Here is a 19,078-nt window from a genome sequence, read left to right on the forward strand (position 1 = left end):
ATCCCTTAACTCCCCCCTAATATTGTGATTGTTGTATTATTTCACCTATAAACACTGAAAACAGTCGTAATTTTTTTTTAAAGATTTATTTATTTATTTATTTATTTATTTGACAGAGAGAGACACAGCGAGAGAGGGAGCACAAGCAGGGGGAGTGGGAGAGGGAGAAGCAGGCTACCCACAGAGCAGGGAGCCCAATGCGGGGCTCCATCCCAGGACCCCGGGATCATGACCTGAGCCGAGGGCAGACACTTAATGACTGAGCCACCCAGGTGCCCATAATCTTTTGTTCTTAATCATCATACATATTTTAAAGACATTAAAAGAAAACAATTACTCTATTGTTATATTTACCCAGAGATTTATCATATCTGTTGCTTTTCCTGCAATTCTGAGCTTCCAACTTTCCCTCTAATATCTTTTCCTTCCACCTGAAAAACCTCCTTTAGCATTTCTTTTAGAGCAGGTCTGTTGACAACAAATTCTTTTATTAGTTTTTGTTCACACGTGATTTTATTTTTCTTTTGCTCCTGAAGAATATTTTTGCTGAATATGGAATTTTAGGTTGACAGGTTGTTGAGGAATGTCATCGAAAAGACGTGACCACCAACTGACCCATGAGCTGGACAGGAGCACTTGGGAGCCTCTTCACCCCCATTCCCTGTCCTTGGAATGCAGATTTCCACTTGCCTTTCTTGCTCTCAGAGGCTGCTCCTAGGACATACCTTGAGATAGTGATGCGGTGTTCAGAACACCTACACAGCATATGTGACTAAGCCTCTTCATAAATTTTTAAGATTTGATGGGTAGGTATGGGGATCCATTCATCTTGCTGTCACCCAAGACAGCCTTGTATTCAGGTTTCCTTTGCTTATTAAAACTGCCACCTACTAACCTGGAGTGGCCTGCCTCTTTCTTTGGTCTCTCCCCGCACTCCACTTTTGGGGGACAATTTCAGATTATACCCAAGTAGCTCCTAGAGAATTTCAAACCACCCCAGGTCATTCCTTGCAGCATGTTAAAATTGTTTTTCTACTGCTTTATGACCTCCAATGGTTTCTGATGAAAAATCCAGTTATTCAAGTCATGATTCCCCTATAGTAGTTCATATTTTTCTCTGACTGCTTTCAAGATTCTTTCTTTGCTTCACTTTTAGCAGTTTGATTGTGATTTATTTTTTCCCTTCTAAAATATCCAGTTGATATTTTTTCTATAGCTTCTCTATCTCTACTGAGACTTTCCATGTTTCTATTCAATAGAAATTTTCCTTACTTCTTGGAGCATGGTCAGAGTAGTTGCTTTAAAGTCTTTGATTATTTTCAACATCTAGGTCATCTCAGAGTTGGTCTGTTAGACTTTTCCCTTTAAGTTTCTTGAAATTTCCTTGTGTTTTTTTATGTTCAGTAATCTTGGCTTCAGTCTCTCTACTCTACCACATTCATCCTGTGACTTGAGCTGACCTCCAGGGCCAGTGGCAAGGGGATAGAGAGAAAAAATAAAAGCAATGGGGATTCTTTCCACAGTCTTCCGACCACAGTCCCTCTAGTCAGAGACAAGGATTGACCTCTTTCACAGATTTAGGGCTTTCTGGGCCTCTGCAACTGCCCTGCCACCATGAGACTGTAGCTTCAAGACTGGAGTTTGCCTGATGGCAGGGCCAGAAGAGAAAACATCCAGCGGATTCCCCTTCTGTCTCTATTCCATGGACCTTCCCCTTCTCACTCCTCAAACCAGATAGATAGCACTTCTATTAAAGCTCTTTTTTTGTCCATGTTGGTGCACAGTTCTGAGATTTGGGCTGCCTTTCAGTTTGGGCTGGGAGGTTAAAAAAAAAGCAAAAATAATAACAGGAAACTCACTGCCAAATTGTAAATACTCCGAATAGTGCCTTTCTTTCCCAGTCTCACTGCTACCATATATTTTTCAGAGTCTTCAGATAGCTGCTCCATACCTCTGTACAAGGATTTTAGTTGCATTAGGTGGGAGAGACAGGAGAGAAAGTCCTTAACCAGTACTGGAGGCACTTCACAATATTTTATTTTATTTTATTTATTATTTTTTTTAAAGATTTTTTTTTTTTTTTTTATTCATGAGAGACAGAGCGAGAGAGAAAGGCAGAGGGAGAAGCAGGCTCCCAAGGAGCAGGGAGCCCGATGCGGGACTCGATCCCAGGACGCTGAGATCATGACCTGAGCCGAAGGCAGATGTTTAACCATCTGAGCCACCCAGGCGCCCCACAATATTTTAAATCAGAATAAAACTACTTGTGTTAAGAAACATAATTATGTATTGTACATTAAATTTTATGAATAAATATGGCATATTTTTGGTATTTTAAAATAATTCTATTTAGGCTAACAATTTACCCATTATAACATTAGTAAAGATTATGAATTATGTTGGCTAATAATTTTAGTATCTATAAATAGATCTGTGAGATAATACAGAACAAAACATGGCCTAACACAAGCTCATAATTCCAGCTATTTGTTAATACCGTACTATGTACTATGTGCTTCACCTGAACTTCCACATTTAATCTTCACAGTAACCTTGTAAATTAGCTATTGTTATCCACATCTTACAAGTGTGGAATGGGTGGCTCAGAGAAGCTTAATCCATTTTTCAAGGGAAGGAAGGGTACAAATCCAGGTTTGTTATGCAGGGGTGGATTGATAAACTTTTCCTTAAAGGGCCAGACAGTAAATATTTTAGGCTTTGCAGGCCATTCAGTCTCTGTTGTAAATACTCACTCAACTCTGCCATTATAGTGGGGGAAAAAAAACTATTTGTAAATAAATGTGGGTGGCCATATTCCAATAAAACTTATTTTATAAAAACAGGCAACTGATCCATGGACTGTAGTTTGCCAACTCCCGCTCTAGAGACCAAAGGTCTAATCACTATTCTGCACTATTTCTTTTTCCCACACAATCATCTTTCTACCAGCCAGCTCTATGAACTTGACCTTTTTCCTTAATGACAAAAAACTAGAATTAGTTGTGATTACATTATTATGTTATTAGAAATATGTGTACTTTTTAAAGTCAGACTTTTTTTAATTTGAGATTTCTGTCATTATTTTGTTTTTCACTATTTATTTTTGTTATATCAATTCCTATAATTTACTGAATGAGATGAATTTCTAGCCCGTCAAGTACCTCTGTAGAAAAACACAGCCAGCCAGAATATATTATGCAAAAATGGTCACTGACTCTGTTACCTTCTGAGATTTTAGGCAATGCTTCTTAACATCAAAACAAAATTACATTGGAAGCTGCAGTTGGACAAGTAGCCAAATAGAATTTCTGCCTTGAGAAACTGAGAAATGGCAAAGGGAATTGAGGGATTAAGAAATGGTAAAAATAATTTACGGAAGAGGAAAAAAAAGGTGAATTCAACATTTCTTTCCCTGGAGAAAATAGCATGAAACATTATCTGACTTAATCCTTTTTAAGTTTTTCTAAATTCTATTATTTTCAATATGGTATTCAATCTAATTTATCAATTTATGGATTTTTAGTGTACTAGCATTCACAGAATATATTAGACTTTAACATATTAGTCTGTCTTCCTCATGTTCACCTTTTTACTTAGAAAACATATTACATTTTATTCAATTTTATACCCCATATTACTAAAAGTAAGGATAAAAGATACTGCTGTTTAAGAGTGAAACATTAGACTGGGATGTGAAAAAATGTGAAAAATCATTTGGATATTTTGAAAGTTCCTATCTGGAAATACATATAAAATAATAAAAAGAACCTTCTCATTTTCAATTTAAAAAAAATTTAAATTTAATATCAATTAATTAACATATAGTGTATTATTAGTTTCAGAGGTAGAATTCAGTAATTCATCAGTCTTATATAATACCTAGTGCTCATCACATCACGTGCCCTTCTTAACGTCCATCACCCAGTTACCCCATCACCCCCTCCCCTCCAGCAACCCTTAGTTTGTTTCCTTTGATTAAGAGTCTCTTATCATTTGTCTCCCTCTCTGGTTTCATCTTGTTTTATTTTTCCCTCCCTTCCCCTATGATCCTCTGTTTTGTTTCTTAAATTCCACATAGGAGTGAAATCATATGATAATTGTCTTTCTCTGACGGACTTATTTTGTTTAGCATAACACCTTCTAGTTCCATCCACATTGTTGCAAATGGCAAGATGTCATTTTTTTGATGGCTGAGTAATATTTCATTAAATATATATATGTGTGTGTATACACACACACACACACACATATATATATATACACACACCACATCTTTTTTATCCATTCACTTGTCGATGGACATCTGGGCTCTTTCCATAGTTTGGCTGTTGTGGACATTGCTGCTATAAATACTGGGGTGCAGGTGTCCCTTTGGACCACTACATTTGTATCTTTGGGTAAATCCCTAGTAGTGCAATTGCTGGGTCATAGGGTAGCTCTATTTTTAACTTCTTGAGGAACCGCCATACTATTTTCCAGAGTGGCTGTACAAGCTTGCATTCCCACCAACAGTGTGAGAGGGTTCCCCTTTCTCTGCATCTGCACCAACATCTGTCGTTTCCTGACTTGTTAATTTTAGCCATTCTGACTGGTATGAGGTGGTACCTTATTGTGGTTTTGATTTGTATTTCCCTGATGCCGAGTGATGTTGAGCATTTTTTCATGCTGTTGGCCATCTGTATGTCTTCTTTGGAGAAATGTCTATTCATGTCTTCTGCCCATTTCTTGATTAGATTATTTGTTTTTTGAGTATTGAATTTGATAAGTTCTTCATCTCATTTTCAAAATTTGAAGAAGTGATTTAACTTAAAATGGAAATTTCCAGTGATAAAAAAATGCTATTAATTTATGATGTGGCTCAGCTATCTGTTTTAATTTCACCTAATAGTAAGTTCACCTGTGTAGTATGTTTGTTAAAAATTGGTATTTAGAACCAAAATTTAATATCTGTGTTAATGCAAACTGGAGAAGCTTATATAAGAGACTTTAACTATATCTTTAATATCTTAGTTTCTAAGTATCATAATCAAACCTGTGGTTTCAATGTATTGTTCTCAATGCTAAGTTTTCACAAATCTACTATACATGTAGATGTTTAAGGGAATGACATTAAGGGAATAAAAAAGAATTGGGTCTGACTTCCACATTGGGATCATCATTGAGTGTGGGCAAGGAGGACCCAGCACCAGGGATAAAGTTGATAATTCAGCAAAACTATGTCCTTGGAGTCAGATATGACCAAGAGAATATAAAAATATAAATTGGCAAAGTTCTTGGGGAAAAAAAGAGTGTTCAATTTAAATAAACTTCCGAAGGACAGACTGACCTCAAATAGGTCAATTCTGTTCTAGACTTGTGTTAACACTATCATGCTGCTGCAATTTTTAGCCAGACTTCACAGAATTATTGGGCAAAGTGCTCATCAGTTGGAGCACAAAATGTAATTCTGTAATTTCTCTCTATTGTTGTCTCTAAGGAAGAACTATAAAGTGTTTGTTATAAAGATGCTTCATTGTGTAAAAACCCAAAAATTCCAACGTAGAATATTCTTTTCCATTTTTGCATTTCTAAGGTCCATTTGTAAAGGATACATAATGAAAACCTCATTTTTAATTTCAAAATAAATTTACTTTAAATTTCTTGGCTACACTGGTACTACTAGATCTCTGTAAATAAAAACAGTAAAAAAAAGTATTGAAACCTCAAATATTTAGACTTTGTATTTATATACCACGTATCTCAATACAGACCCAATCATGTTTATTTATTTTTTACTATGTGGAAGTAGGAAGTATAAACCCTATATTAATTATTTCAACTCTGGCTGCAAAGATATATCGAAGCCAGAATCTATAAGCCTCAGTTAGGAATTTAATGAGAAATCTTGAAAGAATGAAAGACAATTGCCATATTTGTTTTTGAAAAAACAGAGTCATTGTATTTGCTAGATAGATAAAGAAAAGTTTATGGGTATTTATAATTCCACATCAAAAAAATTTATGTTATATCTATTTTATTCTGTATCTTTTTTACCATAAGTTGTTTTTTTAATTTACCATTATTTACCATTTTAATTTTTATGTATTTGCTAAGAGAGTCAAAGCGCTTTCATAAAACAGTGAAAATACTATTTATAGTTTTAAGGAATTTTCACTTATAACTTTGAGGCAATGACAGTTTGTTATAGGGAATTTCACCCTGTTTGGAAATGTGTGTTGGTTCACTTAATGCTGAATCTTAAGTTGAAGATGATTAAATTTACCCCGATCTTGTGATAGTTAACTCATTATCTTTATTCTGTAATTTCGCATATACAAATGATTTGACTTGTTAGTAAGCCCCCCAAATTTTAGTTCTTCATATCTTGCTACAGAAATATCTGTAAAAAACACAATGACTTTAATAATTTCTAAAAAGAAACACAAATCTTTCTCTGACAAAATACATCTTATGCATTATTGAAAATACCATATTTAGCTTTATATTCTGTCTTGAAGTTTCCCATTATTATAAATTACCAAATGCATATTTTTGTTTCAAATGAACTTCTTTGCCAATTTCCTATTTCTTCCATTAGCATTTCCATTCTTCTAATCATCCAGACTAGTCATCTTAATTTTCTAATTTGCCTTCAATTCGATGGTCTCACCATAAATTGCTTTTATAATTCAGTTTTAGGAGGAAATTCCTGAGGAATCAGAATACTTCCTAATAACTGATAAAAAAAAGATCTTGTGACTCAGTTTGTTTTTTCTTAGTTTGGGTAACCTTAATTGCCAGAAAGCCATGGAGTTATGGTTAATCCTCAATTATAATAGCCATTTTATCTAGTTTGTGTAAAACTGACAGATAAATTATTATTCAACAAATACCTAATGAGCATGTATTATATGTAGTAAGTTAAAACTAGTTTTTATTATAATTTTATTTCTTTGTGATTTTTTTTTTAAAGATTTTATTTATTCATTTGATAGAAAGAGAGAGAGAGAGCACAGGCAGGGCGAGTAGCAGAGGGAGAGGGAGAAGCAGGCTCCCTGCTGAGCAAGGAGCCGGATGTGGGACTCGATCCCAGGACTCTGGGATCATGACCTGAGCTGAAGGCAGACGCTTAACGCACTGAGCCACCCAGGCGGCCCTGTCCATGATTTTTAATGGTAAGATTATATTTTAATGGTGTTATTAGAAGTTGTTTTAATACTGGAAGTAGATAAATGCATGCAGATGACATGAAAAAAATGCATCTGACCCATCGACAAGGCCTATGAATTCTCTTTGAAATATTTATTATATCCTTTTTGATTTCCATACTAATATTAAGGAAAGACACACTCTGCCTCAATCTGTCAACCTGTGCACACACCCTCTTTTTGGGTGACATTTAACAGTAAGTCACTATAAATTACACTGCCATACAAATTGGTATGTCACTTTTTAATTTTCCAATACTATGTCTAAATAAATGCTGCTATGGACTGAATTTTGTTCTCCCAAAATTCATATGTTGAAGCCCTAACCCTCAATGTGACTGTATGTGGATATAGGTCCTTTAGAAGGTAGCAAAGGTTAATGAAGTTATAAGGGTGGGAGTCCTACTTCAATAGGATTGGTGACCTTAGAAGAAGAGAAAGAGAGAGGGAGATCTTTCTCTCTTTTTTTTTTAAGATTTTATTTATTTATTTGACAGAAAGATAGAGAGAACCAGAGAGCATAAGCAGAGGGAATGGCAGAGGGAGAGGAAGAAGTAGGCTCCGCACTAAGCAGCTCGATCCCAGGCCCCTGGGATCATGACCTGAGCCGAAGGCAAACGCTTAACCATCTGAGCCACCCAGGTGCCTCGATCTTTCTCTTTCTACCAGTGGAAGAACACAGCAATAAATTTATTCTTTATAAGCCACAAAGAGAGCCTTACCAGAACCCGAAGATGCTGGCACCCTGATCTCAGACTTCAGCCTCAAGAATTGTGAGAAAATAAGATTCTGTTGTTTAAGCCTAATCTACAGTATTTTGCTATGGCAGCCCAAGCTGACTAAATAACTTATGTTATATAGCTCAACTAAGCTTTACTGTAGTTCTAACAATGGAAGTATTGGATAGTAACCCAACCAATAATAAAAAAAATAGCATTTTGTTTCACATTTTTCTACTATTTTTTGTGGGTGATCTACTTAAAGGCACCCTTTGGTGGCTAGTGTAATTAGCAAGAGAAGATGTGTACACTTGTACCCTGGAGATGAGTAATATTAAATATTATAAAACTATACCCCTATATCTACCAACTGTTACCACAATATATGTACACATGTGCATAAACACATGTCTATATGGAGTGTGTATACACATATATACGGAGGAAAGGTTTATTTTAAGCAATTGGCTCACATGATTGTGGAAGCTTTCAAGTTCAAAATCTGCAGGGTTATGCCATAAGGTTGGAAATCCAGGGTAGAGTTATAGTTTGAGTCCAAAGGCAGAATTCCTTCCTGCTCAGGGAAAGACAGTCTTTGTTCAACTGACTGGATGAGGCCCACCCACAATACGAAGACAATCTGCCTTATTCAAAGATTACCAATTTAAATGTTAATCTCATCCAGAAAACACCTTCACAGAAACATCCAGAATAATTTCTGACCAATTATCCAGAAACTGGCCTAGCCAAGTTGACACATAAAATTAACCATCACGCATAGATTCTGTCCTTAAGAGAAATAAAGAGTAATTCATATGATTTGCTTTTATTTCATTCCATGGACAGTTTATCAGTCCTCTCTTTCCTGATCTGAAACTTGAGAGAGTAGAAATCCAATGCCTTCCCTTGTCATTCTCAATAGGCTCACTATTCTTACTAAGAAAAAGCAGTTTTGCTATAGTATATGGATCTCAAGTCAGATAATCTATTTACATATTCCAACCCCACTACTATTCACTGTAACTTTGAAAAAGTCACTTAGTCTTATTGAATCTCAGTGTCTTCAACATGAAAATGGGAAGAATAACATCTACCTCACAGGTAGGTTATGAGGACAACATGAGAGTTTGTGGAAAATAGTAGCATGGTAACATATTAACCCTAACCATTATGTGTTAAATAAAACTCTCTGCCTACTTAAAAGAACTATTTTGAAAACTACGCCATTCACTCATATCTATTCAGTCATTTAGCAAATATTTATTGCATACCAATGACTGTAGTATTACACTAAGCTTCTCAAAAACAACAGTACCCTATGAAAATGTAGATTATCAGAAACACTGAATAGCTAATATTCTGTATAGTTATTATCAACTCAAGTACAGCTAGACATGGGATGGAATAACTTTTAGTAATAGCACTAGGTCATTAAATTGGCATTACTATATACCTATAAAGGGATCTTAGGTGGTTCCCTAGAAGCAGGGACCAAGAGGGGAATTCTCCTATAAGTGATTTGTTAGAGATGACTCCTCTTGAGTGAGAGAACTGCAACTTCCAGTAAAGGGAATTTGAAACTGGAAACAACAACCTCTGCTACAAAAGGACACTGATGTTCATAATAACAGAGGCACTGCAAAGGTGTTAAGAGCTTTCTGAATTCTCAAAAAAAAAAAAAGAAAAAAGACTGACATTCACTGTAGTCTTTTACAGTTTTGAAAACTGATCCTTCCTTGAATTACATATAAATTAAGTTCCTATGAATACTATTATTTTATTATCTGGAATTTCTCTTTCTTATGAAAATATAAACTCCATTTTGTTTTGAAAACAGAGCCAGAGGAAATCCTTATTTCTGTTTTCTTGATTATCTGTTAGCTGCTAAGAGACCCAAGTGTACTTAAGGCTTAAGCCATTCTGTTTCTTAGAAACAGCAAGCAAACAATTGTTGGATTCATACTACAAAATTAGATAGACAAAATACCAAATTTATTCTAAGTAAGAAGTAAATAGAATAGTGTACTTTCAATGTAAAACTGTAATAAGCAATTTTTCTAGAAAGATAGGTTTGCAAATGTGGACATTTGTATAAATAGTTAATGGCAGATAACTCTAATAACATGCATAGCTACAATGAAAATTAGAGCTTTAGTTTTTCACTTTTACCTGTTTGTTCTTAAAACCAAGTAATCAATTATATTAGTAATTACACGTATTCATAAGGTGAATTCTCATACAGCTGTTTCCATTAAAAGGTAGCTGGAGAAACTATAGTATCTAATAATTGCTTTAAGAAGCAGACTTATAAGGCTTTTAAAATCATAAAGAAGTACCAAGATATTCACTTACGTGATTTATAATGGGAAACTTTTCCTTTTCTGTCCTTAGTATAAATATCCTAACATCATCATTAACATTACATAATATTTATTTGCAATACGTTACAGCATTTTTAAGGCCCCAGCAAGCTGCTATGATTAATAATAAGGCAAGGGGGAAAGGACTCATGATTTTTTTTTTCTTTTTTTCTGTTCCTCCAGGTGGGAAAAGAAGCACCTAAGAAAACTTAGTTCTCCTGGCAACAATAGGCAAAAAGCTCAAGTTCACAATGTGTCGAAACAGTTCTAGGCATTGGTTCTTATTTGAATTTTTAGAGTTACTGCATAACACACAGGACACTAGGAAAAATAATGTTTCTGCTGTCCTCCCTAATCCGAATCTACATTGTCTCTGTTTCTTTAGGATTAGATTTGGTTACACTAATAGAAAAATGTGTAAGCAAATACTCTCATAATCTAGAGGTGAAGAGAACTTGAATAAAAACTCAAATGTACGATTCATAAGAAAAATATATTGATGGACTTGAAGGAATTAAAGTTAAAAATTTCCATTCAATGAAAGGTATAATAGACAAAGTTATCAAATATGTCACAAACTGGAAAAAGATTATCAAAATAACCAAAACACCAAGAAGCCAACATCTAAAATATACAAGGAATTTACAAATCCATAAGAATAAATGAGAATCCCAAAATAAAATATGGATAAAACTAGGCAGTTCACTGAAAATCAAATCTGAATTAGCAAGTATATAAAGAGATGCCCAAGTCTTGATTTTCAACAGATTGGTAAAAATTGAGGTAAGCCAGCTATTAATGAGTTATAGGAAGATGAGTGCTCTTGCACATGGCTAATGGCGGTGCATACTGTACAGCCATTGTAGAGAACAATCTGGGCGTACTTACTAGAAATGAATATGGTCCAGTAGTCCATTCCAGGGATGCATCCCAGAGAAACTTAAGCCCAGGTGCATAAGGGGACAGGCACAAAGATGTTCATTGTAGCAACAGGTTAGAGGCATTTGGGTGCCCATCACTATAGAAATGGGTAAACAAAATATGGTGTATACATACAGTAATTCAGCATGCAGAAGCAATAAACAAGTTATATACAGGAGCATGGGTGAATCTCTAAATGAATATTTATTTAAAAATTACAAATTGAACAAAGGCTACAGTATAATGTCATGTATATAAATTAAGAACAGATGCACATATAAAACAGTACCACATATGTTTCAAGGAACCACATATATCCAAAGATATCTGTGAGCTTTGGAACTTAAATGCAATATAATGGTGCTTATAGTGAGGAGGTTGGTAAATAGAGTTAAAATGGTGGATGAAAGTCTAAGAAATAAAATGGGGGAAGAAAGATGCCTTTGTGTAGGCAGTTGACATATGTGTTGTACACTGGTAAGTATTATTAACTCAACACCCTGCATCTGAGATTAAAAATATATGAATTATATAACTATAATGCCTATGCTTTGTAACTTAGGAAAAAATAGTACATCATGAATAAATATATTTAATTACACTTCTTGTTTCTTTACTGACTATCCCAGAACATGCCAGACTTCCATTAATTTCTTAAGTCTTATGCCATTGTCCCCCTCATCCTTGGTGATCTTTACCTATCCAGTGATACCCTTCAAGATATAATTTAAGTTCTACTTCTTCATAAGACCTTTTAAATTGTTCGATTCATGCAAATGTCTCCCTGAAACCAATTACTTTTATAAGCTGTGCCAAATCATCTAAGACTTAATAATATGTTGAATATATTGTCCTCTATCACTGTATTATGTCTTGCCCAGGGCTTCCTCTACTAGATGTTAACTGCACAGAAAGCAGAGAGACGTCTTTGGAGCTTCCTGTTGTGCAGAGAACAGAGTTGTATATGTGAGAGTATTTGGATTAACAAATTTTCAGATAAGATTTGGGATTGTGGTGGCAAGGGATGGATAGATGGGATCCTAACTGAAGGTTGAAAAAATGTATCTCATTGCTGCTGAGAATTAATTTTGAAGGTGGAGAGAATAGAGATTCCCTTTGGAACTGGAGATTCTTTTGGAACTAGAGGAGAAAGAGTGGAATAATCACTATCATACTGTGAATGGAGTAGCCTTCCAATCAATGAAGGAGATGAAGCTTGCTTTAAGTTCCTCCTTTTTTTTTTTTTTTTTTCCTTTTCTCAGTGTTCCCTTATTTAGGACTATCACTATATTTTTTCCCTGAACACTTAAAGAAATTTGTTTTTACTTCAATCTACAAAATAAAACTAGTAAGAGCCAACTCAGGATGTGCTTCCTCTATCTAGAAAACTCTTCAACAGCTCCTTCTCCCCTTTTAGGGGAAATATGCTTCTTTTGTTTTTGATGAAAATTATCATTTTGTTATGATTACTAAATGTGTGAATTACTAAATTATAGTGGGCCATTCCTCTGGAGGCTGTGGAGAGAAGAAATGCCTTACATAGTGGGAATTGATAAACTGAGTTGGATTCTCACTGAGATTTAGAATCACATTTAGCTATGCTCTGAAAATGATTTCAATGAGAGTCAAATGTTGTCTCTGAAAGGGAAATTGATCTTTGAGTAAGATCCAACAGGAGGTGGGAGCTTTGAAACAAGAAGATATATGTGGCTTGCTCAGCCCTTTGGAAGGTGCAAAAGATAAGTGGATTGGCTCCAGGAAATAATGGTTGAAGAGAAAGTAATGCAAGGCATAAAAAATCAGGGATATGATGTAATAAGACAGGGTCCAATATCTGTTTCAGCTACTTACTAATTTTGTCACCTGTATTGAGTCAATAAACATCTCTGAACCTTTGCTTTCTTTTTTGTATGATAAAGAGGTGAGAGAATCTTTATTTTGTATTCATCTATGAATGTTACCATCAGCTAAAAAGATCACTTGGCAGCTAAAAAAAAATATGAACAGATAAGGAACGTAAGAGAAGGAAATGAGCTTCATTCATTTTAATAACTGGCTAGTAATCATTTTAGTAACTGGCTAATAAAGAAATGGGCCTGAAATATAGTAGGTACTCAACAAATATTTGTTGAATGGATACATCAGAAAAATGGAATAAATCAAGAGGAAGTAAAGTCAGAAGAGAACACCAAGACCAGACTCCCAGGCCAGGCATATAGGAGACAGAGGATGGAACTTCAGAAGGCAGATAAGAAACTGTCCTCTTTGCACAGAGGTCAGGACCAGGAAAAAAGCTGCAGGAGCCAGTATAGCTGTATCATAAAAGTGCTGAAAGCCTGTTATCTATACAGGAGATTAGCAGGCATGTTTTAAAGAATTAAGATTCACAGTAGTAATGCCTACCCAAGTATACCTTCAACAACATGTCTGAACAATTAGAATTATATTTAAAGCAGCTAGAAGGCAAGGTGAGGAAGGGAAGTGAGGAGTCCCATGAAACTGCCATAGGTAAAATCAGACATACACTAGTAGTATAAATATAGCAAACAAATTAATCTGAGGCATCTAGAAAATGAAGAATTCTGAAAAATGAAAATTATAGTATCTACTCTGAAGAACTGTTTTGAAGATCAAATAAGTGAACATATGAAAAGGACTTAAAATATGCCTAACATGATTTTAAAAATTGTATTGTTATCATTATCATTGCCTTATTGTTTTTGTTGTTGCTATAGCTATTATGCATAATAGAGTATGTATGAGCCAACTCAATCTTTAGCTTGACTTCAGTTCAAGAACTTGTAATTTGTAAAGTAAATTGCTTCTTTATTTTTGGGTTTTCTTCCAAGTGTGGTTTTTTCCTCCTTTGTGCTCTTTTAAAAGTCCTCCCCATCCACTCCCCCCCACAATTCTAGCTTTGTTTTAGAAACACCAAGGAAAAAGGACCTTTCCTCTTAGGCCAGGGAGGCTAAGTGGGAGGTGGCTGTGGTCTGGCCATTAAGGCCTAGGATCTCAGATGTTAGAGGAACAGAAAAGTCAGAGCAGAACCATGGGAAGGGCAGGAATAGAAACAGGCATGGTTCAAGTTTTCCTTCACATGACTCTGTGTAAGAGATGAACCATACCACATTCAACTGCACTTAGATAACTTTCCCAATAAGAGGTGATGTCCCCCTCTAGTGTTTGTTTCTAGTTTATATAGTTGACCCTTGAAAAGAACAGGTTTGAACTGTGAGAGTCCACTTACATGTGGATTTTTTTTTTTTATAAATACAGTATTGTAAATGTATTTTCTCTTATGATTTTCCCAATAACATTTTTTCTCTAGCTTACTTTATTGTAAGAAGAGTATATAAATCATATAATGTACAAAATAGGTGTTAATTGACTGTTTATGCTATTGGTAAGGCTTCCAGTCAATAGCAGGCTATTAAGTTTTTGAGGAGTCAAGAGTTATGCGTGGATTTTCCACTTGCAGGTGTCAGTACCCCTAACCCCCATATTATTCAAGGGTCAACTGTAATACCTTCATCTGAGTGAGGAGTAGGACCATTTGCTTCCTAAAGGCTACTGCTTTGTAAGATACATACTTTTAACAGTAGACAAAGTTAAATGTGATGTGAAAACTCTGCAACTGAACAGATAAATAAAAAAATTAATATAACATTTGTTAAAGAAATTATATTAATACTGATAACGTGCCAGTAGATATACTAGAGTTAACAAATATGGTTTATCACTGCTAAATCAAATTTTCAAAGAAATTTAGTTCTAGTGAAATGTGCTAGACTGTTAAATAAACATTTTAGCTAGTTTTGAAGTTACCTTCATCCCCAAAAGGTTTTGACTCTGACAGAAATAGGCCTCATTCCGTAAGTTAGTTCCGCCCTTAAACTCCTTGATCAAACATAATTTTGGTATTAGTTCATACGTTATGAAGCCAGCAGACTATTTTAGTTAAAGGATGATAAAGTACAGGGTCTGGGTAGTCGCAGAGTAGATGAAGATGAAGGGAGGGCTGGGTTTCACTTCTAATTTTCCGCCCAAGCTTTCATGCTGAGAAAATTGTTTCCAAGTGTTGAGAGCGATCTCAGTTCTTCAATCCCAGACACAAAGTGTGATTTCGGGAGGCGGGGGGAGGGAGTGCCTTAACTCCTAAATCTGTGTGTGGCTATCAGGGCTAGGGCATACACTCAGGTAACGTCGTGTGACCAACTAGCGGAAAATGGAGAGTGCGCTGCATATACGCAAGTAGGGCGTGTGTTTGGTTTGCTTGTTTGCTTAGAGCCCTCAGGGAGAGCCGAGAAGAGAGAACTGCACTGACTCACTGAGGGACCGCTGAAGGGCTGCCCACGAGGTGCTGAGACATTCTAAATGAAAGGACAGTGTGTGAGGGAAACAAGTCTACAGTCAGTAGAACAAAGGCGTCGTTTAGCGACAGTACGCAACCTGAAGCGGTTTAGGCTTACCGGGAGGACGACCAGGAGAGCTCAGCCCAGGCTGCCGCAGAAGGCGCGCCTCCCCGTGAGGCCCCGCCTCTCCTGAGCCCCGCCCCGCCAACGTCGGGCCAATGGGAGTCCAGGATGTTAGCGGGTGGGAGGTGCGGCCGGGTTGCTACAGCCGGAGCTGGGCGGTGGCGGCGGCGGCGGTGGCGGCGGCGGGTGCTGGGGGAGGCATCCCGCGGAACCAGGGGCGGTGGCGCAATGGAGGGACTGGAAGGTGAGGAGGTGAAGAGGTGTGGGCCGGGCGGTTAGAGCGGGCCTGGAGCAACCCGGGGTGCCCAGGACAGCGGTGCCCGGGAGGCGAGGGCTGGACCGAAGTGGTGGACCCCGCCGCTCCTCGGGAGGCCCTGGCGGGCAGTAGCCTTACAGCCCCCAACACCGTGGAGCTAATGATCCTCTGGCTGCCGCGCCTCAGACGGTCTTCAGCTGGGGTTCCCCACCGCGAGCCTGATACTGCCTTTGGCATCTGCCTGCAGCTCTCTTCCTACCATCTTTTGGTCTTGCCTGACTCCTGAGTGTCCTTTTGGTAATCACAGTCTCCGGGCAGATTTTATTTTTCTTGCCAAGTGGACTCTTCATTAATGTCCATGGCCTCCCTCCTGCCAGCCTCTGCTGGGTGTGTTTTCAGCCTCTAGCTCCTGACACTTTCCGTGGCCAGTTTCCCTAGGTAACCGTTTTTCTATTTCTACCGCATCTTCTATCGGAGGGATGCCAAGAGCATCTCCCAAGGAAGAGCCACTGGCCAGCTTCAGAGCCGGGACAATAGAGTAACAGAAGGATTTAAGAGCTTATTAATGACGACTCAGTAAGGAAGAGCCGGCGTTGATTCCTTATCTTGAGTTAATCCTTGTGCTGTAACCATGACTCCAGATTTTGCTTTGTTCCCAGTTCTTTCACTTCTCTGTTATTTTTGTCCATTTTATCCTCTGTAGGATAACATTTACCTAAAAACAACAAAGGAAAAAAAAAAACCCAGCTACCATTGGCAACAGTTTCAAGGTTATTTTTCAAATTGTGGTTAATCCTTCCGATGAAAGATCGTGTTGCTTTGGTTTAGCTCTTTTTTCCCCCTCCTATTTTACATAGATTCAGGTGGAATTAAAAATAAACAGAGGCATTGAGCCTTGTATTGTTGCATGCCAGAGAGCAGATTATTTCAGGTTGTGTTATGAAGTGAAAAGTAGTAACTGGTAACTTTTTGCAGGTACCAAAGCATACCAAAAAACAAATGTAATGATGAATATGATAGTTTTTCACGCTTTTATTCTCATAGTAAACAGCTGGAGAATGATAGGTAAGAATTCTGATAATTTTCCATTTGTGGGCAGCAGCAGTATAATGACAAATGAAGGTCCTGTTCTCTGATCATTTAATTTATTTCAGGGAGATACATTAAGTTTCCATGAAATAGGAATTGTAATGATCATACTCCTTACTTTCAAGATACTATTTTTTTTAGAGGACTCCAGGAGGCACCTTATTTTTTTAAATAAATTTAAAAATATGTGGTGGTCTTGTAGCATAGTGGGTAGGATCATGGGTTCTGGAATTCTTGTGACGTTATCATAACACACATTAAGTGCTTTAAAACAACTTTTCTGCAGATTTTTATTATTTTATTTAACATTTGTAATTAAGGCAAAGATCTTCACTGTTTTTTACTTATGTATGCTAAGCACGTAAAACAGTGTCTGACACAGAGTAGGTACTTAATAAATATTTGTGGTTAGATGAATGACTTTGTCTATGATGGGCACCATTCTAGGCCCTGGGGACGTAGCAAAAAAAATACAGTCAAAAGCCCTGCTCTCATTGAGTCTATGTTATAGTGAATCTTATATTCTAGCAATACTAAGACATTACTATTGAAATCTTACTAAGAATGTTTTAAAAATATAATGAAAACCTAGTATAGTATTCAATTACATGGGTGGAAAAATACATGTATTCTGATGTAATATCATATGTTATGAGGGGTATGTTTTATGGGCCCAGCTTGTGATGTATCATAGTAAACAGTACTTGCTCCTTACTTTTCGTTTTGGTTTTTTTTTTTTATTGTTTGTGTGTTTTTAACAAAATGAGTTACTATCATTAACTATAATGTGTTTAGTTTTAATTAGGTTAGGTTAAAAAATATGAAATTGTTTTTTTGTAGGGCAAAAAAATTATTAGTAAGGTTTAAACTAATAAAATAAAAGATCCGAGAGTTTTTGTTGAAGTTAGAACAGTGCCTTTCTTTCTTTCTTTTCTTCTTTTTTAAAATCAGTCCCTGTTAGGTCACATTTTGCAAAGATCAAAAGTTTGAATCTTAAGGTTCCATTCATTAATTCATTCATCCATGCCTTCATTTAATAAACATTGATGTAATGATAAATAAGATAAAGTTTTACCCTTATTGGAAGTTAAAGTCTAGCACTTTTTTTTTTTTAAGATTTTATTTATCTATTAGAGTGTGAGAGAGAGCAAGGGGTGGGGGAGGGGGAGAGAGAAGTAGATCCCCACTGAGCAGGGAGCCAGATGCAGGGGCTCATGATCTGAGCCAAAGGCAGAGGCTTTAACTGACTTAGCCACCCAGGTGTCCCTAAAGTCTAGCACTTTAAAGTCTCTAATAAATGGTATATTGCTTATATTGCAATGTCCAGTAGAAAATCTCCAGGAATTTGCTCACCATGTCATAGTAATTGAGCAAATATTGTACTGTTTGGTGTTAGACCCATGTTTCTAGTTGAAACCAGTTACTGGACTAATCTTGATTACAAAACCAGAAAATATATGGACCCCTAAAAAATTCTTTTGAAGATTATCATACTCTTTTAAAAATTATTTGTGTATAAAGCATGTACCACTTATATTATTTTTGGTCTTCTGGGGCTTTTCATGCTTCCTGGTCGTTAAGAGATGAGGTATTAGGCTGAACACTGTATTTCAAAACTAAATATAGGGGCACCTGGGTGGCTCAATTGTTAAGCATCTGCCATCGGCTCAGGTCATGATCCCAGGATCCTGGGGTCGAGCCCCACATTGGGCTCCCTGCTCAGCAGGAAGCCTGCTTCTCCCTCTCCCACTCCCCCTGCTTGTGTTCCCTCTCTCGCTATGTCTTTCTCTGTCAAATAAATAAATAAAATCTTTTAAAAGAAAAAACTAAATATAAATTATCGCTCATGATTTTGTGTAACCTATATTTGAGCACTTCTGTGTTCTGTGTGTAATTGGAGCAAAACCTTTAATTCCTTTTCACCTAACTCTTGTGCCCTGTAGGTATACCTAAGGCCAGTAGAATTAGTTCTAGACTTGGGAGAGTTCTAATCTCTCCTAAGCTTTTCATCTGTAAAATGGAGAGAGGTAAACTTTAAGCAGATTTAATAAATACACTGTTGTCATTTCTT

General features: G+C 36.5%; 1 protein-coding gene and 1 long non-coding RNA gene across 3 annotated transcripts in view; one reads left to right on the plus strand and one right to left on the minus strand.

Moving 5' to 3' along the window:
* LOC118014944 overlaps window positions 1–15,716 on the minus strand; it is a 106,960-nt gene extending 91,244 nt beyond the window's left edge. The window contains exons 1-2 of the long non-coding RNA XR_004680435.1: window positions 15,657–15,716; window positions 11,155–11,284 (exon numbers count right to left, since the gene is read on the minus strand). This is a non-coding gene — a long non-coding RNA (uncharacterized LOC118014944). The remainder of the gene's footprint in view (window positions 1–11,154; window positions 11,285–15,656) is intronic.
* A 127-nt stretch (window positions 15,717–15,843) lies between these two features.
* Window positions 15,844–19,078, plus strand: part of ZC2HC1A (zinc finger C2HC-type containing 1A) — a 59,080-nt gene continuing 55,845 nt past the window's right edge. For both annotated transcript variants that reach the window (XM_035011404.1, XM_035011403.1), the window contains exon 1: window positions 15,844–15,906. In XM_035011404.1, the coding sequence (XP_034867295.1) occupies window positions 15,891–15,906 (16 nt within the window). In that variant the 5' untranslated portion in view covers window positions 15,844–15,890. The remainder of the gene's footprint in view (window positions 15,907–19,078) is intronic.

Source organism: Mirounga leonina, unplaced genomic scaffold, assembly GCF_011800145.1.
Source record: "Mirounga leonina isolate KUSES-001 unplaced genomic scaffold, KU_Mleo_1.0 Mir_165, whole genome shotgun sequence".
Taxonomy (NCBI): Eukaryota; Metazoa; Chordata; class Mammalia; order Carnivora; family Phocidae; genus Mirounga; species Mirounga leonina.